The sequence below is a fragment of the Schistocerca piceifrons genome, chromosome X, assembly GCF_021461385.2.
Source record: "Schistocerca piceifrons isolate TAMUIC-IGC-003096 chromosome X, iqSchPice1.1, whole genome shotgun sequence".
NCBI classification, from domain to species: domain Eukaryota; kingdom Metazoa; phylum Arthropoda; class Insecta; order Orthoptera; family Acrididae; genus Schistocerca; species Schistocerca piceifrons.
In genome coordinates this window covers 728,582,007-728,608,772 of record NC_060149.1, presented here as the reverse complement: position 1 = coordinate 728,608,772, position 26,766 = coordinate 728,582,007, and the positions used below count along the sequence as shown (strand labels likewise).

At 43.5% G+C, this 26,766-nt stretch overlaps 1 protein-coding gene across 1 annotated transcript in view; it reads left to right on the top strand.

The window, feature by feature from the left end:
• LOC124722679 (glutamate receptor ionotropic, kainate 5-like) overlaps window positions 1-26,766 on the top strand; it is a 229,794-nt gene that overhangs the window by 189,312 nt on the left and 13,716 nt on the right. The window contains exon 9 of the mRNA XM_047247822.1: window positions 16,055-16,311. Coding sequence (XP_047103778.1) covers window positions 16,055-16,311 — 257 coding nt within the window. The remainder of the gene's footprint in view (window positions 1-16,054; window positions 16,312-26,766) is intronic.

The following is a 26,766-nucleotide window of genomic DNA, read 5'->3' as shown; positions in this document are numbered from 1 at the left end:
GCGTTCCAAAGGATTGGAAAAGGGCACAGGTCATCCCAGTTTTCAAGAAGGGACGAAAAAATGTGCAGAACTATAGACCTATATCTCTAACGTCGATCAGTTGTAGAATTTTGGAACACGTATTATGTTCGAGTATAATGACTTTTCTGGAGACTAGAAATCTGCTCTGTAGGAATCAGCATGGGTTTCGAAAAAGACGATCGTGTGAAACCCAGCTCGCGCTATTCGTCCACGAGACTCAGAGAGCCATAGACACAGGTTCACAGGTAGATGCCGTGTTTCTTGACTTCCGCAAGGCGTTCGATACAGTTCCCCACAGTTGTCTAATGAACAAAGTAAGAGCATAAAGACTATCAGACCAATTGTGCGGTTGGATTGAAGAGTTCCTAGATAACAGTACGCAGCATATCATTCACAATGGAGAGAAGTCTTCCGAAGTAAGAGTGGTTTTAGGTGTGCCGCAGGGGAGTGTCGTAGGACCGTTGTTATTCACAATATACACAAATGACCTTGTGGATAACATCGGAAGTTCACTGAGGCTCTTAACGGAAGATGCTGTAGTATATCGAGAGGTTGTAACAATGGAAAATTGTACTGAAATGCAGGAGGATCTGCAACGAATTAACGCATGGTGCTGGGAATGGCAATTGAATCTCAATGTAGACAAGTGTAATGTGCGGCGAATACATAGAAAGAAAGATCCTTTATCACTTAGCTACAATATAGCAGGTCAGCAACTGGAAGCAGTTAATTGGTTCAAATGGCTCTGAGCACTATGGGACTTAACTTCTAAGGTCATCAGTCCCCTAGAACTTAGAACTACTTAAACCTAACTAACCTAAGGACATCACACACATCCATGCCCGAGGCAGGATTCGAACCTGCGACCGTAGCGGTCACGCGGTTCCAGACTGTAGCGCCTTTAACCGCTTGGCCACACCGGCCGGCTGGAAGCAGTTAATTCCATAAATTATCTGGGAGTAGGCATTAGGAGTAATTTAAAATGGAGTGATCATATAAAGTTGATCGTCGGTAAAGCAGATGCCAGACAGATTCATTGGAAGCATCCTAAGGAAATGCAATCCGAAAACAATGGAAGTAGGTTACAGGACACTTGTTCGCCCGCTGCTTGAATACTGCTCACCGGTGTGGGATCCGTACCAGATAGGGTTGATAGAAGAGATAGGGAAGATCCAACGGAGAGCAGCGCGCTTCGTTACAGGATCATTTAGTAATCGCGGAAGCGTTACGGAGATGATAGATAAACTCCAGTGGAAGATTCTGCAGGAGAGACGCTCAGTAGCTCGGTACGGGTTTTTGTTGAAGATTCGAGAACATATCTTCACCGAGGAGTCAAGCAGTATATTGCTTCCTCCTACGTATATCTCACAAAGAGACCATGAGGATAAAATCAGAGAAATTAGAGCCCACACGGAGGCATACCGACATTCTTTCTTTCCACGAACAATACGAGACTGGAATAAAAGGGAGAACCTATAGAGGTACTCAAAGTACCCTCCGCCACACACCGTCGAGTGGCTTGCGGAGTATGGATGTAGATGTAGATACTTCAGGAACCTCACAGACCAATGCGTTTTCAGCAGGAGATGTAACACTCAGTTACTAGCCAACAGTTGGGTATTTGTCCTGATTGTGATAAGTTTTATGTTGGTGAATCACACACAGACATGGCAACTAGGCTGACTGGACATTAAGACCGCAGCTACCATCCACATTCCTATACCCTCACATAGCAAAAAAAAAAAAAAAGGCCAAAAACTTTACCCATTGGAAGCTGTAATAGTCAACAAACATCTAGCCCACAGTCTTGATTTACTTTTAAATGACCAAACACAGTTCAGTACTACCTCTCTTCTAAACTTCGTTTGACCCTCCCAGTTTTCCAATGGTTCTAAATTTTTTTGTGTCTTTCTATTCCTCCATTTCCGTACATTTATTTATTTAATTACGACTGTCAATGTACTTCACATGTTCTGTTGTTGCAGTTGTTAATTGTATCTTTTACTCCGTTTCTGTATCACTTTCCACATGTAATACCTCTTCGAGCTATTCTATAGTACTCTGGGCAAGCACTATTTTTATCTGATTGGAACTGTTTATGTAATTTAAATTATTATATAGGCACTGATTTTGAAATTTATGTTAGTGTTTCTCATGGTTTTCTCCTTTTGTATTTATTTTCTATAGATCTTTATACTTTTTTACTTGCGTTAACACTGCACTGTCAAAGATGACATTAACTAAGCGTTCGTGTCTCAGTCCAAATCAGTAACATCTTTTCCAGTGTTGTTTAGAAATACTGTAACTTATTTGAAGACGACAGCCAGTTAAAGTCTGATGATGGCATTGCTAGCCGAAAACTGGTTAACTAATTAAATTAATCGTGTAAAACATACACAATATCGTGCTTTTCATTTGTACAGATTAAAATTAATAGGCACATCACAACTCCCCAATTTCGGCTTTAGATACAATTGACAACTTGTTGGAGTCGCTTGTAAAAATAAGTCAATTTTCATAATCTTGAGAAAAAGGGAATAGCACCTGTCTGAAAGTTGATTGTTTTTGTAATTCTGAGGACAAGTTGAGCATGCTGACAAGTCACAATACATAACCACTATAAGCCAAGAAAAGCAAAGGATTGATATGGAATGAGCAACACGATGGGCTAATCAGTCTAGTGAAAGGACTGATCCATCTTAAAATAATTGTTATACGAGAGTTTGCAAACAAATTCTGTACGTTGGAAAGATATAATATTGAAGTGGGAAAAACTGTCAAGATTTTGTCGAAATAGGGCTTCTCCATGCAAAGAATGGTTGTAGACTTCTTGAGAGCATTCACGTATTAGGTGGAACGCATTTAGAAAATCGGTGAACAACAGCTACACTGAGTGTGGTTTTTGCATATAGGTCCCTGTCCTCTAAAACAACTCCTACTTTCCTACTCTCATTTTAAAGCGCTGAGTACAATACAATGCCTGAACACACATGCAATACTGCGTAACAGTAAGTGTATAATGTAAGCCCAGGATACCTCTTAGAACAATGATCTGCTGTGAATATTGATAACGACAAATCTGAATCAACTCGGTCTAACTCTCGAACAAAATATTCTGCTTGCTGTGGTTTAAAACGAAAAATCTGTCACTGAGTGGAATCTACACTGATGAGCCAAAACATTATGACCACCTACTTAATAGCTTGTTTGTCCGTCTTTTGAACGAAACATTCTGTGTATCAGGGATCAGATAGTGAGTTTGTAGGTGTGTGGTAGTATGTGACGTTAGATGTCTACTCACAGGTTATGTAATTCGCGTAAATAACGGGCCGCTGATTTGCGTACGCGGTGATGGCGCTCGACAGCGACACAGATTGGTTCCATGGGATATACATCAGGCGACTTTGGTCGCCGAGAAATCAACGTGAGCTGCTGGCCGCGGTGGTCTAGCGGTTCTAGGCAGTCTGGAACCGCGCGACTGTCGCTGTCGCAGGTTCGAATCCTGCCTCGGGCATGGATGTGTGTGATGTCCTTAGGTTAATTAGGTTTAGGTAGTTCTAAGTTCTAGGGGACTGATGACCACAGATGTAAGTCCCATAGTGCTCAGAGCCATCAACGTGAGCTAACTACAGGGCTATTACAAATGATTGAAGCGATTTCATAAATTCACTGTAGCTCCATTCATTGACATATGGTCACGACACACTACTGATACGTAGAAAAACTCAAAGTTTTGTTCGGTTGAAGCCGCACTTCAGGTTTCTGCCGCCAGAGCGCTCGAGAGCGCAGTGAGACAAAATGGCGACAGGAGCCGAGAAAGCGTATGTCGTGCTTGAAATGCACTCACATCAGTCAGTCATAACAGTGCAACGACACTTCAGGACGAAGTTCAACAAAGATCCACCAACTGCTAACTCCATTCGGCGATGGTATGCGCAGTTTAAAGCTTCTGGATGCCTCTGTAAGGGGAAATCAACGGGTTGGCCTGCAGTGAGCGAAGAAACGGTTGAACGCGTACGGGCAAGTTTCACGCGTAACCTGCGGAAGTCAACGAATAAAGCAAGCAGGGAGCTAAACGTACCACAGGATGGTGCTCCACCGCACTTCCGTCATGATGTTCGGCATTTCTTAAACAGGAGATTGGAAAACCGATGGATTGGTCGTGGTGGAGATCATGATCAGCAATTCATGTCATGGCCTCCACGCTCTCCCGACTTAACCCCATGCGATTTCTTTCTGTGGGGTTATGTGAAAGATTCAGTGTTTAAACCTCCTCTACCAAGAAACGTGCCAGAACTGCGAGCTCGCATCAACGATGCTTTCGAACTCATTGATGGGGACATGCTGCGCCGAGGTTGGGAGGAACTTCATTATCGGCTTGATGTCTGCCGAATCACTAAAGGGGCACATATCGAATATTTGTGAATGCCTAAAAAAACTTTGAGTTTTTGTATGTGTGTGCAAAGCATTGTGAAAATATCTCAAATAATAAAGTTATTGTAGAGCTGTGAAATCGCTTCAATCATTTGTAATAACCCTGTATAACGCTCCTCAAACCACTGTAGCACCGTTCTGGTTCCGAGACAAGGACAATTATACTGCTTGAATATGACATCGCCTTTGGGAAAGACATCAAGCATGAAGGATGCAGGTGATTCGCAGCTGTTAGCGTGTCCTCTATTACCATCACAGATACATGTAAGCGTAGGACAGTCTCTCCCAGAGCATAATACTGCCCTCACCAGCCTGTGTACGTGGCGAACGCCTCACATTCCAAGCCGCCGTTCACCTCGATGATGGCGTTTGTGTAGACGGCTATGGACCTAGTGTAGCAAAAATTGAGTCACCTGAGGAGCCGACACGTTTCCGTTGATTGACGATCGAATCACGACAGTCCCGTGCCCACTGAAAACGTAATTGACGATATCACTGTGTCAACATGTGAACATGTGATAGTGGTCAGTTGCGGAGCTCCACGATCAACAACGTACGATAAACAGCGTGTTCTAAAACACTTGTGCGTGCGTCAGCTTTGTGCTCTTTCGGCAGATATGACACAGATCACCGTCTATCCTACGATACTGTGTACACAAGTGACAGAAAATGGTTCAAATGGCTCTGAGCACTATGGGACTTAACATCTGAGGTCATCAGTCCCCTAGAACTTAGAACTACTTAAACCTAACTAACCTAAGGACATCACACACATCCATGCCCGAGGCAAGTGACAGAAACCCACGTTCTGTGAAGAGTTGTGGACGTCCAATCATTTAGCGTCTAATGGTAGTTTCACTGTTGTTCTACCTCTTTCCATAGATGCTCACTACAGTAGCACGTGACCACTCAACCAGATTCGCCATTTTCGAGATACTCGTTCACGGGCTCTGCCAAACAGTGCTCTAACCTTTCTCAAAGTCGCTTATCTCAACGGATTTCCCCATTTGCACCCCATATCATTGCCGGAGTGATATCCATGTCTGCTCCTCTTACATACGTTTGTTACCGCGGTACCAGGCTGCAATCAACGTTGCGGTGTGCAGTGGTCAATATGTTTTGCTGATCAGTGTATCTCATTAAGGAAAGCATTCGAACAAATGAATGTGGAATAAAATACTATATTCGATTATTATTATTGTTACTGAGTAGGGCCACTCTGTGTCCGCTCTGGTGATGATGTACGAGATGTCAATAAAGTCCGGGTAACATTTCAAAAAAAATCATAATTTGGAAACTATTAGAGACAGAGAATTGTGGTTGGTTGTAAAACGTTTAGACACTCTCAAAGTATTTTTCTATTGTTGCGTATTTGACTTGGAGAGCATGGAAATGGCGACATACCCGGAGAAGGTGCAATGTTTCATTTGATATGCAGGATCCAAATATGTGACAATGGTACTACAGAATTATCAACACCAGTTGGTTGGACACCACCGGCAGAGATAAGAATAACGAAATGGTTCAAAACCTTTAAAGAGACAGGAAGTGTCATGGCTGTCTCATCGCATGGCGCCACGCTCTCCTGACGTCCCGACATTTTGTGGAGTTTCATCAAGGAACGCGTGTATGCTAAACCAGTTGATGACATCGCTATCCTTCGAGCACGACTCAATAAAACAATCGGATCTGTTGATGCTTCTATGCTGACCAGTATGTTGGCAGAATTCTAAAATCGCTTTGATGTTCTAAGAACTACGAGCAGGGCACACGCTGAAATTCTGGCATAACAGAAAAAAAAACTTTGAAAGCTGTTAAACGTTCTACAAAAAACCACGATGCTCCAAGTTTTGATTTTTTGAAATGATAACGGGACTTTATGAACGTACTATATATGGGCGGAAAAGTAAGACGGATGGATTGTTTGACCTAAGCGATTTATGTATGGGTGATTTTGCTTGATAGCCAACGTAAAGAGTTAGTTTCAAAAGTCAGAAGTCCTCAATGCAACAACGAATCTTACTGATGCTGAACTTCAGAGAAGGCTTTACTCCCAAGCAATATGTTTTGTTTTGACTGGTCTTGTGGGAAAAAAGGCTTCTCAAATTTTCCAGATTTTTGCTAGTTCTTTAAAGCTGTGGAATGATTCTACGCCATTATACTTGGGTGTATATTTTACAATCTGTTGATGAACCAAAGCAAATAACACTGATAGTGCGTCGACCTTCAATAATGATATTGCACGTCCGTAGCGTTTTATACATTTATTGGATTTCTTAGCCTCATTTCTATTTATCGGTTGTGGAGTTAAGGTAACTCTCTTCCTCAGTTCTTAATTTTTGCACTTTAGTGATCTCATTTAGTGACGTGTAGGATGCCACATTAGTTAAGAAAGGGGAGTGAGTGAATTCCCTTATTTAGGATCTCCGTTGCTTCCCTAAACACCTTCAGTCGGATGCAGGAATGGTTCCTCTAAAAACGCTCATATCCTTCCAAGTAATCGGAGATTGTGCCCTATCTCTAATGACCTCGATGTCGACGAGTTATTAAATACTAATCCCTAAATTGTTCTATTGCTTTTCCTGGCTTTTTTGCTGCATTATATTGGTGCTAAGTGTATAGTAATTTTAAGATATTGTTGTAAAATGTAAAGAAGTTGATTGTGCGCCTTCCGCATCATTGACAATCGAGACAAAGTCACCACAGATACAATAAGAACGATGTTTTACTCTCCTGGCAAGATTTTTCTTAATCATATTTGGCTGTGTGTCGTTCCGCTGTTGTTAAAGATGATTGTAGACTTCATACAATAGACTATTAGAACAAATGCGATGCAGAATAATTCTCCCTGCATATGTCCGATTGAACATCACAACAGAATTTTGCTTATAGGGTTATCAGAACCAAAGGGTTCATATTTTTTATGACGACAACAATGTGTGTTAGAAGTCCGGAAGGTAAGCCATTATATTTAGGAGCTATCCTTTTTCGTGTTTGGTACGAAAATAATGGTGAGTTTGATTAAGGCGGTCAACAGCGTTCGTAATAGCTTTCATGTTGTGTAATAGGCGAGAGGACACCTGAAATCTGCCAGCTTTTTGCTGTAGAGACTTCGCGGCCAGCCGTTGCGAGAAGATTTGTAAGGGATGGAAGTTGGCTGCAATTATTACCAGTCTCTACAGCAGTTAGTATTAACGCAAATACTTCTCGGTACATGGCAGGCGTAATGTGGTTTGACTCTCATAACTTAATTGGAGAAGACTAGTAGCAAGGTGACACAAAGTTTTAAAATCGATTTCCAAATGAATTTAAGTGAGGTGTAGAGCTGCGCTGTTGTTTGTTCGGATTCATTTAGCGAGGTGCATATGTAGTTAGTAGTTTCGCTGAATGACGGTCATAGTTAGGTCTTACGGGAATTTCATCGCTGTGAGTCTCAGAGATATTGCCGCATTATGCCACTGTGGACCTTTTGCCAGCGAAATTATGATTTGTTTACGTATAACTATACACATGCTCCTTAAGTCTCTATAAGCTGCATAGTGTAAGGAATTTCGTTACATTATTAGTCGATTTTGTTCATCTACATCTACATGATTACTCTGCAATTCACTTTTAAGTGCTTGGCAGAGGGTTCATCGAAGCACAATCATATCTCTTTACCATTCCACTCCCGAACAGCGCGCGGGAAAAACGAACACCTAAACCTTTCTGTTCGGGCTCTGATTTCTCTTATTTTATTTTGATGATCATTCCTACCTATGTAGGTTGGGCTCAACAAAATATTTTCGCATTCGGAAGAGAAAGTTGGTGACTAAAATTTCGTAAATAGATCTCGCCGCGACGAAAAACGTCTTTGCTTTAATGACTTCCATCCCAACTCGCGTATCACATCTGCCACACTCTCTCCCCTATTACGTGATAATACAAAACGAGCTGCCCTTTTTTGCACCCTTTCGATGTCCTCTGTCAATCCCACCTGGTAGGGATCCCACACCGCGCAGCAATATTCTAACAGAGGACGAACGAGTGTAGTGTAAGCTGTCTCTTTAGTGTACTTGTTGCATCTTCTAAGTGTCCTGCCAATGAAACGCAACCTTTGGCTCGCCTTCCCCACAGTATTATCTATGTGGTCTTTCCAACTGAAGTTGTTCGTAATTTTAAGACCCAGGTACTTAGTTGAATTGACAGCCTTGAGAATTGTACTATTTATCGAGTAATCGAATTCCAACGGATTTCTTTTGGAACTCGTGTGGATCACCTCACACTTTTCGTTATTTAGCGTCAACTGACACCTGCTACACCATACAGCAATCATACTGGTCTTCGGATGACCTTACTAGACGGTAAATTACAGTATCATCTGCGAACAACCTAAGAGAACTGCTCAGATTGTCACCCAGGTCTTTTATATAGATCAGGAACAGCAGGGGTCCCAGGACGCTTCCCTAGGGAACACCTGATATCACTTCAGTTTTACTCGATGATTTGCCGTCTATTACTACGAACTGCGACCTTCCTGACAGTAAATCACGAATCCAGTCGCACTACTGAGACGATACCCCCATATCCCGCTGCTTGATTAGAAGTCTGTGTCAAAATCTTTCCGGAAATCTAGAAATACGGAATCAACTTGAGATCCCCTGTCGATAGCGGCCATTACTTCGTGCGAATAAAGAGCTAGCTGCGTTGCACAAGAACGATGTTTTCTGAAACCATGCTGATTACGTATCAATAGATCTTTCCCTTCGAGGTGATACATAATGTTTGAATATAAAAAAATGGTTCTGAGCACTATGGGACTTAACATCTGTGGTCATCAGTCCCCTAGAACTTAGAACTACTTAAACCTAACTAGCCTACGGACATCACACACATCCATGCCCGAGGCAGGATTCGAACCTGCGACCGTAGCAGTCGCGCGGTTCCGGACTGAGCGCCTAGAACCGCTTTTTTTTTTCAAGTGCTCTACCAACATTTTTTTAAGGCTCCGAGCTGTAACCATCTTTTTTTTATTTTTATTTTTTTTAATTAAATGTCATACATCTATACAAATACATAAATAAGATTTACATACAAGTTAAATGAAAGTGAAAACAAAAAAACAAAAAATAAAAATTCGTATTCCAAGCGGATTTTTTTTTTTGGGGGGGGGGGGGGGGGGGAACGAGAAGGCAGGGTAAACAAACAATCTTTATTCGTACAATTGTACTATCTTAGGGATAAGAAAAGGATCGAGACAGCAAACACAAAGCAAAAAAAATTTGGAAACCAGAAAATCAACGTAAAGGCCGCCCTTTTTTTTGTGTAACATAAATAAAGTAAATGACAATCCTAGTCACGGGCGGGAGTGAAAATGAAGTTATCATCTGCATCACAATCCCTGCAGCACACGGTGTCGCATCATAAATCTGGCAGACAGCCATATAATCTTGACCATTTCTGCCTTTGTGGGCGGCATGTATTTCTCCTGCGTCGACCATGTAGGGACCAGTTTTCTTCTCAGTGTGCTGTATGCCAATATAACTGAACCGCGCAGTATTGTCTCTAGTCGTTCTGCTGCAGGAGTCTTCTCAGTTCTGGGACACCCCAGCTGTCGGGCGGATTGTGAAAAACACTTCCTAAAAAATTGGAAAAGTAAGTCCTGTATTTCGTATGACTCCGTATGAGCTCGTGTTGTTCTTGTAAATACATCCAATAATCCATCACGGACTTAATATCGTACGAATACAAATATTTCGTCGCATGTCCAGCGATCCAATTGACCGCATACGTCTTTTGTTTGGGAAAAAAGGTCTTGTCCGGTAGAAAAAGTACATCCGATGTGATTTCTGTGTAGTTAGTGCGCCGAAGGAAGGCCAATATTCGACGCGTCAGCATCCAGACGTCCCTCGCTGCGCCACACGTTAGACCATGTTCTTCCGTTGCTAACAGGCCACAGTTTGTGCAAAGAGGAGAATCGACCATATGAATTGTATGTAATCGACTCCTGGTCACAAGTTTACGGTTTATAAGAATGTACCACATCGATCTCGCTGCTGTTGACAGTAATGGAGTATGCACTGCACACCAAATGTGGTTCCACGTTCTCGACGGGTATTTGAATGCTATTACGTTGCGGGCATGGTGATCCGTCAAGCACCTATAGATCTCCCGAGTCGTGGGTATTCTCGTCGAAGGTACTTTCAGACGAACATAACTGTAATCAACAAGAAATGAGGCAATGTGTGCAAGAGAAGGCGAAATATTGCCCACCGCAATAGGGGGTTCATACGAAGGCGGAACAAGTACTTCTATCAGAGCTGACGTTATGGTGTGCTTTCGTTGTTGCCAATTTCGTATCATCGCTCGCATGTAAAGCGCCAGAGCTTTGTTTCGCACGTTTGTGAGGTTGAGGCCACCGTTCCGGAATTGTAGCGTTAACGTGTCATATGTGATCTTAAATAACATCCCAGTACTAACATAGTAACCAAAGGCAGCCATGAGGCGGTCTGCAATACCCTTCGGTATTGGTAGAATCTGCGCTAAATGGGGCAGTTGTGACGCTATGTGAACGTTAGTGTATGCCACACGCTGGATCATGTCAAAGGCTCTCAGTGAGTTGTTTCGTATCGCCAGACGAACATTTTGCAGAAGCCGCCGAGAACTCGCCGCTGCTGACCTCCGTAGTGAACGGGTAAATGTGATCACCAGACATCTCAGCGATTCCACCGTCTGAAAAGGTCCCGGTATGTCGTCCAGACCCCGTCCAATGTGCATAATTTTAGATTTCGTCATGTTAATGGCTGGTTCAAATGGCTCTGAGCACTATGGGACTCAACTGCTGTGGTCATCAGTCCCCTAGAACTTAGAACTACTTAAACCTAACTAACCTAAGGACATCACACACATCCATGCCCGAGGCAGGATTCGAACCTGCGACCGTAGCAGTCGCACGGTTCCGGACTGCGCGCCTAGAACCGCGAGACCACCGTGGCCGGCTCATGTTAATGACGCTGCCTGCTGCCGTCCCGTAAGAGTCTAGATGTTCAACAGCCTGACGCACTTCATGACCTGATCTGACAAGAAGGATCAGGTCGTCCGCATATGCGCGACAAACGAAAGAGTTCTCATTAAGCGCTATCCCAGTAAGTGAGCGCCTCATAACACACATCAGCGGCTCAAGCGCTATCGCAAACAGCATCATGGAGAGTGGGCACCCTTGTCGGACGGAGCTGTTAATAGGAACCGAGCCCGCTTCCCGACCGTTTACAATCACCTTCGATGTAGCCCCTCGTATTAGCCCATAATGATGGAGATGAAAACAGGTGAAATCTCCATTCGGCTCATGACTGACGCCAAGAAGTCATGGTTTATCCTGTCGAACGCACGATCGAAGTCCACAGATATCATCGCTGCTCGCATTTTACACGTTTCCGCAAGGGCGATAACGTCACGGTATTCACTTAACGCCGAGGAGATGTTGCTTCGCAGCCCTAGGCAAGCCTGATCAGGGGATATTGTCCTGGATATCGCCAGCTTGAGACGAGACGCTAGTAGCCGTGCAAAAATTTTATAATCGGTGTTTAGCATAGTGAGAGGCCGATATTGATTAACACTGCGACTCCCCGCCATCTTCGGGATGGGAAGAAGAAAGCCCGTCACAAAATCCGACGGTAGGCGCATGTTCGGACTCATCGCCTCATTGTACATCGACACTAACGGTGGCATCATCATGTCCACGAATTCTCGATAAAACTCTAGCGTAATCCCATCTGGCCCCGGTGATTTATGGACCGCTCCTTTTGTGAGTGCCACCTTTATATCGTCTTCTGTGAGTGGCTCCATAAGCGCTGCCTTATCCGTCTCTGTCAGTGTCGTTTGCAGATGTTGCAGTATCTCTTCCCCTACCTGACGGTCCGTCGGTGTACCGGCATAGAGATGGCGGAAATGCTCTAAAAATTCATTTGCAATGTCCTGTTGTGTTGTCAGTTGACGGCCATCTAAACCGTGGAGCACTGTTACCAATGCCCGGCGGTAACGTTTATGTTCCCGCGACACATGGTGCATCGAGGTACGTTCCCCAGTGATGGTGTCAAGACATCTTGCCCGTATTGGGATGCCACCCAGTCGTCGTCGTGTGATCGATAGGATTTGTGCCTTGACACGATGAACTTCCGCATGATGTTCTGCAGACGGCACCTGGAAGGACAGCTCACGAAGCATGGTGTAATAATAATCAAGAGTGTCTCTCTGCCATCTCGTCTTATCCCGACCATACTGTATTAGAGCTCTTCTTATTGCCGGATTAGTGCACTCGAGCCACCATTGAAGCACGGAGGTATACGTTGGTAGACGCCGTTGACATGTGGCCCATACCTCCTCGACTCTCTGACGACATTCGGGGTCCGCCAAAAGGGACGAATTGAGCTTCCATGTCCCGCGGCTTCTCCACACACTTTGCCTAGGGAGTGACATGGTACAAATGTAAGCCAGATGATCAGCAAATGCCGCAGGCCATCGTTCCGCGTCGACCACCTTATCCTGTAGGCCAACCGAAACATATATTCGATCGAGTCTGCTCGCCGAGTGACTGGTAAAAAAAGTATATCAGTCACGGTTCCTATGAATCATGTCCCAGGTGTCGCTCAACTCCAGATCCCGGCATAGCACATGCAATTCACGACAGGTATTGTAATGTGGTGTCTGGTCTTTTTGGGCTAAAACACAATTGAAGTCACCACCTGTAATGAAATGATCGAATCTTCCGGTAAATAAGGGCACAATCTCTTCCGAATAATATCTCACACGCGCCCATCTGTTGTCTGTGCCGGAAGGGACATAAACATTGAGAATGCGAATCCCATTAACAGTTATCGCCAGTCCTCGTGCCGAAGGTAGATAAGCCAGGTCTCGGACAGGAATCCCGTCCCGGACCAATATCGCCGTTCCACTGTCGTTGTTCGAGTGCGGCGAGGTGTAGGAGATGTATCCATGTACTTCCTGGCACTCAGGAATGTAAATTTCCTGCACCATCAGTATATCCACATCCGACGCGTATATCATGTCCCTAAACAACTGCTGTTTCACGGGCGGTCTAATGGTATTTACATTCACTGTCCCTATTCTGTATGCCTGAGGTCGAGTAGCTGTCATCTCCACATGATGTTAAAATGACAAAGTTTCACTGTGTCGATTGTCCTTTTGCACATCCGCCGACGGTCGCCCGAGGAACGTGTCCCTGCGGCATTAGGTTTCTTGAGATGCGGACGGATGCAAGGCCCCACCAATAGAATGGTCCGCATCGGTGATTTCGTCGTCCTGCTCATACCAGCTGATACTATTGGTGTGCTCCAAATTTTCCTGTGCGGCGTTGATGTGTGACATCTGTTGTTCTTTCGCAGCTGTAGACTCCACCGCCGAAGGGGTAGCAGGCCCCTGAGCGAATGCGTCGTCTGAACGATATGATATCATTTCACTGTCCGAATTCATATGATCTGCGACATCCGAAGTTTGTGGTTCCATGTCAGACAGGTCCATAGTGTTAGACTCATCTGGGCTCCCTAGAAGAGGAGGGAGCGTCTCCGCAGAGTTTAATCGGCGCTTCTTGCGGCGCTTTGGCGAGCGTTGTTTGCGGGCCCTAACCTCGGCCTCTGGTGTTGGCGGATCTTGCGTCTCCTGCGTTCCCGCCGCCGCCACAATGCCCTGGGGCCGTTCCACTTCAGCTTCCATGCCTATTGTGATGCTCTCATCCTCTTTCTGCGCCACCTGTAGTGTCTGAGATTGGAGGTTGGTCGGAGCCATTCCTTCTTCAGTGGCGTCCGAAGGCGCCTCAATCAACTGCGGCGTCGGTTGGATCGTGCGCTCCGACCTCGGCGTCACCTCCCCGCGAAGTGCCGTCACGTAAGTCATCGGCAGTGACGTTGGTGTAGTCGGATTCTGGAAGTCTCCGCTGGGGAGTTGCACGAGTCTCCTCTGCATACACGCTGATCGAAGATGTCCTTCACCACCACACCCGGAGCATGTCCTGGGCTGTCCATCGTAGATGACAATAGCTCTACAGCCGCCGATGTTTATGTACGATGGCACATGTTTCGTAAGGGCAATTCGCACCTGTCGGACACCATTGAGCACTGGATACGTGCTAAAACTTGCCCAACGTTCGGCCGTATGACTAATAACGCTGCCATATGGCTGGAGTGATTCAGTGACCAATGATTCGGGTACCTCGAAAGGCAGCTCGAAGATTCGAATCGTACGCACGCCCAGGCCCGAATGAGCGACTAAAACTTCGCCAATATGACCAGCGGAGTGTCGGAACTGGAATCCTCGTTTGGCGGCTTCAGTGTTCCTACCACATGCTGCGTCGTCAATCATCTTTACGTAAAGAGTGCTGCTCACGATTGATAAATGAATTCCAATAATCTCCGTGTAATTAAGATGCACTTCGTCCCTCAAGAAACGTTCGATTTCGAAAGCCTTCGGTCTTGCATACTCGTTACAGAACGTGAACTGTATCGTGGTTTTTCGGAAATTGTGTGCCATTGCGTTCGATTCAAACAGTAACACACGCGAGTGACGACGGTGTAAACACCGCCTCTTCCGCGAACGTTCGCAGCCGAGACGTAAACAAGTCCGAGCTGCTCCGCGGCGAAAGGCGGACTGGTGACTGGACCACCGCGGCCGGCGTTTGAATACAGTATATGCTCCAAAACCCTACTGCAAACCGACGTCAATGATATAGGTCTCTAGTTCGATGGATTACTCCTACTACCCATCTTAAACACTGTTGCGACCTGCGCAATTTTCCAATTTGTAGGTACAGATCTATCGGTGACCGAGCGGTTGTATATGATTGCTTCTTCCACTCGTGACTGGGACGCAGTAAAAATGACGACCGTCTGTTTGCGTCCTCGCGGGAACTGACCTTTTGTACCCTGCCTTTATGATTCTTTCACCTAGATTAGGTAGACTGCCTACACGAAAGACTAGGTGTATAAATTTACACAAGGACGTTTCTTGAGAAGACCATCGTCTTTTTTAGAACGATTTTCATCTATCCCACCTGAGCATTTCCATAGCTCACGGGGCTGGACAGCAGCGGGTTGTTAAAATCAGTCCTGTGTTTCTCTGAATTCGTTAGATGTCTTCGTTCGAATCGACCTTATGAGGAAATAAAACGCTCAGCCATCATTCAAGAACTGGTTGCAACGGTGTCTTATACGCAATTAAAAATAGGAAGCTTGGATTCCAGTGTTCTGCCATTAGAGACCAAGTCCAAACTGAGATAAAATATGATGGGGAACTAAATAGACCGCGTCCTGTTAGAGAAATGAGCTCCAGCAATGGTTTGAAGTGATTTAGGGAAATTATGAAAAACCTCAATCACAATGGTCGGACGGTACTTGAACCCCACTCTAACGCAATAGGTTGCTTTACCACTACGTCACTTCACTAGATCGCGTACGAGACGACCACGTTTAGCGATCTGTTCATTAAATGTGTATTATGTTCAAAAGTGTGACATGAATGTTGTGCGATAATTCTGTCGTGCTAACACTCAAAACATGATTTTATATTTGTAATTTTAAATATTTCGAGTAATATCTCAATTGCTTTGCAGGATGCTACAGTACCGCTGCTGAAGAATATATATCGCAGGCTTATACTACCAGGTATAAACAGCTTGCCCAAAAACCAAGACGATGTAGTGAAGCGACTGTGCAGCTCCAAATACGCTTACATGCGATCGCGGATCCTTGGTGTGAGGGACGACAGCGGTAACTGCCACATCGTGCCCATTCCACAAGCTTCTCTGCCGGAGACACTCGGCTTGGTCTTCCCCAAGAACAGCTCCTACAGGGGGCTCATCAACGTTGTGTGAGTACACTGCACCATGTATTGTCTTTTGCGTAATACATGCTCACAACTGGTCCAAGTTTGCGTCTGTACTCTGCAAATCACGCTAACTTAGTAACAGATACTACTTTTCATTGCACCATCCAGTCATAATGTTCTGGATTTCTGAATCCCTTTAGAACGTGGGAAAGAGGAAGCCTATTGCCACCTGACGGAAGGAACGAGGCTTAACTACGACACGGGGAAATTACCACTTGTCTCCGAAGCTTTACTAAAGGCAGTAATAGGAACTAACCCCCCCCCCCCCCCCCCCATGAACCATGATCCTTGCGGTTCGTGGGGAGGCTTGCGTGCCTCAACGATACAGATAGCCGTACCGTAGGTGCAACCAGAACGGAGGGGTATCTGTTGAGAGGCCAGACAAACGCGTGGTTCCTGAAGAGGGGCAGCAGCCTTTTCAATAGTTTCAGAGGCAACAGTCTGGATGATTGACTGATCTGGCCTTGTAACACTAACCAAAATGGCCTTGCTGTTCTGGTACTGCGAACGGCTGAAAGCAAGGGGAAACTGAGCCGTAATTTTTCCCGAGGGCATGCAGCTTTACTGTATGATTAAATGATGATGGCGTCCTCTTGGGTAAAATATTCCGGAGGTAAAATAGTCCCCCACGGTTCTCCTGGCGGGGACTACTCAAGAAGATTTTGTTATCAGGAGAAAGAAAAGTGGCGTTCTACGGATCGGAGCGTGGAATGTCAGATCCCTTAATCGGGCAGGTAGGTTAGAAAATTTAAAAAGGGAAATGGATAGGTTGAAGTTAGATATAGTGGGAATTAGTGAAGTTCGGTGGCAGGAGGAACAAGACTTCAGGTCAGGTGAATACAGGGTTATAAATACAAAATCAAATAGGGGTAATACAGGAGTAGGTTTAATAATAAATAAAAAAAATAGGTGTACGGGTAAGCTACTACAAACAGCATAGTGAACGCATTATTGTGGCCAAGATAGACACGAAGCCCATGCCTACTACAGTATTACAAGTTTATATGCCAACTAGCTCTGCAGATAACGAAGAAATTGATTAAATGTATGATGAGATGAAAGAAATTATTCAGATAGTGAAGGGAGACGAAAATTTAATAGTCATGGGTGACTGGAATTCGTCAGTAGGAAAAGGGAGAGAAGGAAACATAGTAGGTGAATATGGATTGGGGCTAAGAAATGAAATAGGAACCCGCCTGGTAGAATTTTTCGCAGAGCATAACTTAATCATAGCTAATACTTGGTTTAAGAATCATCAAAGAAGATTGTATACATGGAAGAACCCTGGAGATACTAAAAGGTATCAGATAGATTATATAACGGTAAGACAGAGATTTAGGAACCAGGTTTTAAATTGTAAGACATTTCCAGGGGCAGATGTGGACTCTGACCACAATCTGTTGGTTATGACCTGTAGATTAAAACTGAAAAAAACTGCAAAAAGGTGGGAATTTAGGGAGATGGGACCTGGATAAACTGAAAGAACCAGAGATTGTACAGAGTTTCAGGGAGAGCATAAGGGAACAACTGACAGGAAAGGGGGAAAGAAATACAGTAGAAGAACAATGGGTAGCTTTGAGGGATGAAATAGTGAAGGCAGCAGAGGATCAAATAGGTGAAAAGACGAGGGCTAATAGAAATCTTTGGGTAACAGAAGAAATATTGAATTTAATTGGTGAAAAGAAAAAATATAAAAATGCAGTAAATGAAGCAGGCAAAAAGGAATACAAACGTCTCAAAAATGAGATCGACAGGAAGTGCAAAATGGCTAAGCAAGGATGGCTAGAGGACAAATGTAAGGATGTAGAGGCTTATCTCACTAGGGGTAAGACAGATACTGCCTACAGGAAAATTAAAGAGGCCTTTGGAGAAAGGAGAACCACTTGCATGAATATCAAGAGCTTTGATGGAAACCCAGTTCTAAGCAAAGAAGGGAAAGCAGAAAGGTGGAAGGAGTATATAGACGGTCTATACAAGGGCGATGTACTTGAGGACAATATTATGGAAATGGAATAGGATGTAGCTGAAGATGAAATGGGAGATATGATATTGCGTGAAGAGTTTGACAGAGCACTGAAAGACCTGAGTCGAAACAAGGCCCCCGGAGTAGACAACATTCCATTAGAACTACTGACAGCCTTGGGAGAAACAGTCCTTACAAAGAACTATCATCTGGTGAGCAAGATCTATGAGACAGGCGAAATACCCTCAGACTTCAAGAAGAATATAATAATCCCAATCCCAAAGAAAGCAGATGTTGACAGATGTGAAAATTACCGAACCATCAGTTTAATAAGTCACAGCTGCAAAATACAAACGCGAATTCTTTACAGACGAATGGAAAAACTGATGGAAGCCGACCTCGGAGAAGATCAGTTTGGATTCCGTAGAAATGTTGCAGCATTACAAAATAGTAGCGAAATGCAGGAAGGTCTGCAGCGGATAGGCACTTTGTGCAGGGAGTGGCAACTGACCCTTAACATAGACAAATGTAAAAAAAAACGGCTCTGAGCACTATGGGACTCAACATCTATGGTCGTAAGTCCCCTAGAACATAGAACTACTTAAACCTAACCAACATAAGGACATCACACAACACCCAGTCATCACGAGGCAGAGAAAATCCCTGGCCCCGCCGGGAATCGGACAAATGTAATGTATTGCGAATACATAGAAAGAAGGATTCTTTATTGTACGATTATATGATAGCGGTACAAACACTGGTAGCAGTTACTTCTGTAAAATATCTGGGACTATGCGTGCGGAACGATTTGAAGTGGAATGATAATATAAAATTAATTGTTGGTATGGCGGGTACCAGGTTGAGATTCATTGGGAGAGTCCTTAGAAAATGTAGTCCATCAACAAAGGAGGTGGCTTACAAAACACTCGTTCGACCTATACTTGAGTATTGCTCATCAGTGTGGGATCCGTACCAGATCGGGTTGATTGAGGAGATAGAGAAGATCCAAAGAAGAGCGGCGCGTTTCGTCACAGGGTCATTTGGTAACCGTGATAGCGTTACGGAGATGTTTAGCAAACTCAAGTGGCAGACTCTGCAAGAGAGGCGCTCTGCATCGCGGTGTAGCTTGCTGTCCAGGTTTCGAGAGGGTGCGTTGCTGGATGAGGTATCGAATATATTGCTTCCCCCTACTTATACCTCCCGAGGAGATCACGAATGTAAAATTAGAGGGATTCGAGCGCGCACGGAGGCTTTCCGGCAGTCGTTCTTCCCGCGAACCATTCGCGACTGGAACAGGAAAGGGAGGTAATGACAGTGGCACGTAAAGTGCCCTCCGCTACACACCGTTGGGTGGCTTGCGGAGTACAAATGTAGATGTGGAAGTAATTTGGGGAATTCACGAGAAACGTCACTCAGTATGAACGGAAGGAGATACGAGGCTCTATCCTCCACAGTACAAGGCCAATCTATTTAAAACGTCGAAATCTCGTTCAGTTTATCCTTAGTGTACAATATGGTCTTGTTCGTACGTTCTTGTAAAGAAGTTATTTCATGTAGAGAGCTAGTGCTACATTGTTCATTCACTTCTCAACACCAGTCACCGCACGTGTTACACACTACACTGCATAAAGTAATAAGCTGGTGCTACGCTGTTCATTCATTTCTCAACATCAGTTACTACACACACTACACACACACTATAGGTTGGCAATAAAACCATGGTGATGATATTTGGTTTTTCATTTCGTGCACTGCAACTTCTCATTTGATTGCCTAAAAATCTGAGCCATCCTCATTTCATCATGAGTAGGATGTTTAGTTTAATTTCATTATGGAATTTAGTAGATGATACAGTATTCACTCTTTACATATCATATGTAAATAATATAATGGCACTTTTAATGTTTTGAAGCAGAAAGCATCTCTATACACCATCATAAGAGTAAACCTGATGTAAAGAGACACAAACACGATGATTGGTCACAAGCCGTAGCACACATACACTGGTGTTGTTATGCTCTTGGAACGAGGTCGTACTTGAGTAAGAGATATGTTATTACAAAGTTAAGTTGAATGAAACTTTAAGATCCTGAATGAGATTTTCACACCGCAGCGGAGTGTGCGCTGATATGAAACTTCGTGGCAGATTAAAACTGTGTGCCGGACCGAGACTCGAATTCGGGACCTTTGCCTGTCGCGGGCAAGTGCTCTACCAACTGAGCTACCCAAGCACGGCTCACGCCCCGTCCTCACAGCTTTTACTTCTCCCAGTACCTCTTCTCCTACCTTACAAACTTAACAGAAGGTCTCCTGCGAACCTTGCAGAACTAGCACTCCTGAAAGACAGGATATTGCGGAGATACGTCTTAGCCACAGCCTAGGGGAATTTTCCAGAATGAGATTTTGGTAGAGCACTTGCCCGCGAAAGGCAAAGGTCCCGAGTTCGAGTCTCGGTCCGGCACACAGTTTTAATCTGCCAGGAATTTTCAGATTAAGATATTCAAATATATTAACAGCCATCAACGTATTACTTAATCACGCTTTAGCTAAGTATCTTTTATTTGAAAAATCGGGCACAGTCACAGCCTCTGCACTCTTGTGCTCTGATTGTCGCGCTGTTTATACGCAGTATGAAAGTGGCTGAGACTGCTTACTGTCCCTTAGTGAAACACGCGTGTGGAACACGGTTAAGAAGTGCCGATAAATAGGTTGTTCTTAATGTTTTTCATGAATTTACGGAGATAATCGGCTTTTAAATTTTTCGAGGGCCTATATTACATCAAATTGAGACTTAAACTCATCACCTACGTATAGAGGTATCAGTAGCGTAGCATATTGCAAACGTAGTGGAATTCATGGTTTGCAGGTTCAGGTTTCGTCTGAGTCTTTTTTCTCGTTCAATTTGAAATACCTACAGCTCTTAATTGTAAAATTCATCATCATTTTTATGAATAATGCACGTCTTATTGTTTACAGCCGGCCGAAGTGGCCGTGAGGTTAAAGGCGCTGCAGTCTGGAACCGCAAGACCGCTACGGTCGCAGGTTCGAATCCTGCCTCGAGCATGGATGTTTGTGATGTCCTTAGGTTAGTTAGGTTTAACTAGTTCTAAGCTCTAGGGGACTAATGACCTCAGCGGTTGAGTCCCATAGTGCTCAGAGCCATTTGAACCATTATTGTTTATAATTAGGCTACATTTTGCACGGGAAATTCCTGTTTTCATTTCAAATACAAATTCTTCATTATCGATATTTTATGAAAGACTTAATAAATGTTGCTTAAATTAAGAAAATATAACAATTTAATTTTTAATGCAAAAATGAAAAACCAAATACAATTATTTGGACTACGTCCATTGTTTTATACCACCGATGCAATAAGTGTCGTTGAAACATGGAAAACAATCATTTTCACAGCATCGAGCATACCATACAAATGCTGCATTTTTACGTTTGCCAGTGTACCATTACAAAATGAACCTACCAGAGCCAAGTTAAGTGATTTGGCCCGAGAAAGAATAAGACTGTTAAGCTGCCAGACATACTGGAACTTACACACGCATCTTTTTCACATGTCACTGCCGATCACTGGCGGGATATAGAATGGCACGTCATAAAAGGAGAAAATGCGGCGCCTGGTTGGCTTCGTGGATTCTGTTGTTGATTGACTCGTTATCAATGTAGCAGATGACAGTTCCAAAACTGAAACGTATTTCTCAACTTCAGATAAGAAAGGAGCTGAGAGATTACCTGACGACTGACAGTGATTAACACCTTCATTGGCTTCAGTATTCAGCAGTACGGTGAAATCCCTGCAGTACACTTTTGCATCACACGTAGCTCGCTCAGAAAAATTACGCTTTTTATAAGTTAGGAATATTCATCGCTCTTGTTTGTAATTAGAATACTATGTAAGGTGAGAATAAGTGCATTTTATGTATTCCGTCTGGTTAGCTAAGAAGCGCGTGGTAGTGCTGGAGTTTTTCCCAATATTATTTCATTCTTTTTAAAAATTAAATGGCATTCGAAGCTATATTATTTCTTTGCTCGTCTCTTTTTACGTCTGAACTGCAACTGCTAACACCATTGCAGGTTAGTTAGACCGTTGGCTGGCCAGTGCTATCAAATGCGCCGGTAAAGCCGTTTTCCCAAGTTATCGCTCAGCCTATGTGTGTGTAACACAGCATAAAAGTGTCCTTATGATCGTACTTGACTGTACTGCTCACAGCTTGGCTTCCGCTCCACGTGACACGAAATCCAATGATATTCAAGCAAACGCCGAAGAATACATGGCGTAATGTTTACGTCATGTTTATTCTTATAATGAACGGAGTATAGTGCTCTCCTCTCCCTGAGAAATCGTTCTATTTCCTAGCCAACTGTCCTAACTTCACAGTATGACCTAATGGACACGTCACATGCTACTGCGAGAAATTGCCGATGCTTGTAACTAAACGATAAATCGCACAAATCTAAGGGCTGACAATTCGACTAAATACCTAGGAACTACAATTACGAGCAACTTAAATTGGAAAGACCACATCGATAATATTGTGGGGAAGGCGAAACAAAGACTGCGCTTTGTTGGCAGAACACTTAGAAGATGCGACAAACCCATTTGTCCGTCCTCTGCTGGAATATTGCTGCGCGGTATGGGATCCTTACCAGGTAGGATTGACGGAGGACATCGAAAAAGTGCAAGGAAGGGCAGCTCGTTTCGTGTTATCGCACAATAGGGGTGAGAGTGTCACTGATAAGATACGCGAGTTGGGGTGGCAGTCACTGAAACAAAGACGGTTTTCTTTGCAGTGAGATGTATTTACGACATTTGAATCACCAACTTCCTCTTCAGAATGCGTAAATATTTTGTTGACACCCACCTACATAGGGAGAAATGATCATCATAATAAAGTAGGAGAAATCAGAGCTCGAACGGAAAGATTTAAGTGTTCATTTTTCCCACGCGCCATTCGAGAGTGGAATGGTTGAGAAGCAGTATGAAAATGGTTCGATGAACCCTCTGCTATGCACTTAAGTGTGAATTGCAGAGTAAAGATGTAGATGTAGATGTAGAAAAAGAGCTGTGTAGAAGATACCTTCTACCTAATAATGATGGTTTAACCGTCAAAACGTTTAGTGGACGAAATGAAAACTTTTTGACTGGTGTCCTCCTTGACCTCAGAACGTAGTCCATAATGGATGAACCTGTATCTGTTGCATTTTCCTCGGGGTACACCTGATATTTGTTGGTAGCGATCATCAGCTGGCGGTGTTGAGCCGGCGGTCAGTACGAGGCAGACCTTCACGGGTTTTTGTCTCACGTTATACACTTTTGTTGTTGTTGTTGTCTTCAGTCCGAAGACTAGTTTGATGCAGCTCTCCATGCTACTCTATCCTGTACAGCCGGCCGGTGTGGCCGAGCGGTTCTAGGCGCTTCAGTCCGGAACCGCGCTGCTGCTACGGTCACAGGCTCGAATCCTGCCTCGGGCATGGATGTGTGTGATGTCCTTAGGTTAGTTAGGTTTAAGTAGTTCTAAGTTCTAGGGAACTGCTGACCTCAGCTGTTAAGTCCCATAGTGCTTAGAGCCATATGAACCTATCCTGTACAACCCTCTTCATCTCCGAATAACTGCTGCAAACTACGTTCTTTTGGTCTCCTTCTACAATCTTTAGCACCCACACTTCCCTTCAGTACTGAATTGGTGATCTCTTGATGTTTCAGAATATGTCCCATGAACCGAACCCTTCTTTTAGTCAAGTTATGCCACAAATTTGTTTTCTTTCCCATTACACGGAGTAGCTCCTCACTAGTTGCATGATTATCCACCGGCGCTGATGACCTTGCTGTTTAGCGCCCTCAGCCATAAATCATCATCCTCATCTATCCAGCTTATGTTCAGTATTTTTCTGTAGCAGTACGTTTCAAAAGCTTCTATTCTCTTCTTGTCTTCACTGTTTATCGTCCACGTTTAACTTCGATACTAGGCTACACTCCAGACCAATACCTTCGAAAAAGACTTCCTAACACTATATTCCACATTAACAAATTTCTGTTCTTCAGAAACTCTTTTCTTGCCATTGTCTCACTGCATATTTTATATCCTCTCTATTTCGGCCATTATCAGTTATTTTACCGCCCAGATAGCAAAATTCACCTGATAAAATTTAGTGTCTCACTTCCTAATTTAACACTCTCGATATCGCGTGATATAATTCGACTACACCCCATTATCTTTGTTTTTCTTTGGTTATGTTCATCTTGTATCGTCCTTTCACGACAGTTCATTTCGTTCAACAGCTTTTTCAAGTCGTTTGCTGTTTCTGACAGAATTACAATGTCATCGGCAACCCACAAAGTTTTTATTTCTTCTCCTTCCTGTAACAAGTTATAAATAACCTGTCGCTACCTGTATTTTACCATTGCTACCTTCGGAATTTCAAACAGTGTATTCGAGTCGTCATTGTCAAAAGGTATCTCTAAGTCTACAAATGTTATAAACTTAGGTTTTTCTTTCTTATCCTATGTTCTAAGAGCAATCGTACTATTGGTATTGCCTCGCGTGTTCCTACATTTCTCTGGAATCCGAACTAATCTTCCCCACGGTAGGCATCTACCAGTTTTTGCATTGTTCTGTAAATAATTCGTGGCTATATTTTGCACACGTGACTTATTGCACTGGTAGTTCAGTAATATTCACGCCTGTCAGTGTTATTTCATTCTTCTTGAAGTCTGAGAATATTTCGCCAGTCTCGTGCATCTTGAAGACTAGATGGAAGACTTTTGTCACGGCTGGCTCTCCCAAGGCTATCAGTAGTTCTGAGGGAATGTCGTCTACTCTGTGAGCCTTGTTTATACATCTACATCGATATTCTGCAAATCACAGTTAAGTGTCTGGCAGAGGGTTCATCGAACCGCCTTCATAATAATTCCCCATTATTCCAATCTCGAACACCGCGCGGAAGAAACGAACACCTATATCTTTCCATGCAAGCTCTGATTTCTCTTATTATATTATGACAATCGTTTCTCCCTACGTAGTTTGGCATCAACAAAATATCTTCACATTCAGAGGAGAAAGTTTGTGACTGAAATTTCTTGCGAAGATTCTGTCGCAACGAAAAACGCCTTTGTTTTAATGGTGTCCATCCCAAATTCTGTATCATGTCAGTGACACTCTGTCTCCTATTTCACGACAGTAAAAAATGTGCTGTTCTTTGAACTTTCTCGATGTAATCCGTTAATCCTATCTGCTAAGGATCTCAGACCGCGCAGCAGTACTCCAGAAGAGGACGGACAAGCGGAGTATAGGCAGTCTCTAGTAGATCTGTTACATTTTTTAAGTGTTCTGTCAATAAAACGCAGTCTTTGGTTTGCCTTCCCCACAACATTTTCTGTGTGTTCTTTTCAATTTAAATTGTTCGTTATTGTAATTCCTAGGTATCTACTTCGACTTAGATCTCTCAGCGTTTTGTCAACATCTTCTCGCATCTCCCGTCTCCTTCGATTTATGTAATGCTGCAATCATGTTCCTCTCCCTTGTATAGACCCTCTATACACTCCTTCCATCTTACTGCTTTCCCCTTCTTTGCTTAGTACTGGTTTTCCATCTGATCCCTTCATATTCATACAGCTATTTCCCTAGGCGGCATCTAACTTTCCCCCAGTGAAATGTGCTTCTAAATCCTTACATTTGTGGACAAACCATTCCTGCTTAGCCATTTTGCACTTCCTGTCACTCATTTCTTAGACGTTTGTATGCCCTTTCGCTGATTCATTTGCTGCATTCTTATATATTATTCTTCAATCAATCATATTCAGTATCTCGTGTGATATCCAAGGATTTCTACTAGGCGTTGTCTTTTTACCTAGTTCATCCTCTGCTGCCTTTATCATTTCATCTCTCAAAGTTACCCATTTGTCTTCTTCTGAATTCATTTTCCCTGTTTCAGTGAATCGCTGCATAATGCTCCCTCTGAAACTCTCAACAACTTGTGGTTCTTTTATCTTATCCATTTCCTACCTCCTTAATTTCCTACCTTTTGAAATTTATTCAGTTTTAATCTACAGTTTTTAACCAATAAATTGTGGTCAGAGTCCATATCTGCCCCTGGAAATACCTTACAGCTTAAAATCTGGATCAAAAATCTCTCTCTCTTACCTTCATACAATAAGTCTGAAACCTGCCGTTGTCTCCAGGTCTCAACCACTTATACAATCTTTTTCCATAATTCTTAACCAAATGCTGGCGACGATTAAATTATGAACTGTGCAAAATTTTACCAGACGACTTCTTCTTCCGTTCTTGTTCTCCAGTCCTTATACTCCTACTACTTTTCCTTCTCTCTCTCTTCCTGCTATCGAATTCCAGTTCACCATCACAATTAAATTTTCCTCTCCTTGACTATCTGAATAATTTCTTTTATCTCATCAGACATTCTTTCAGTCTCTCATTATATGAGGCGCTAGTTGTTATATA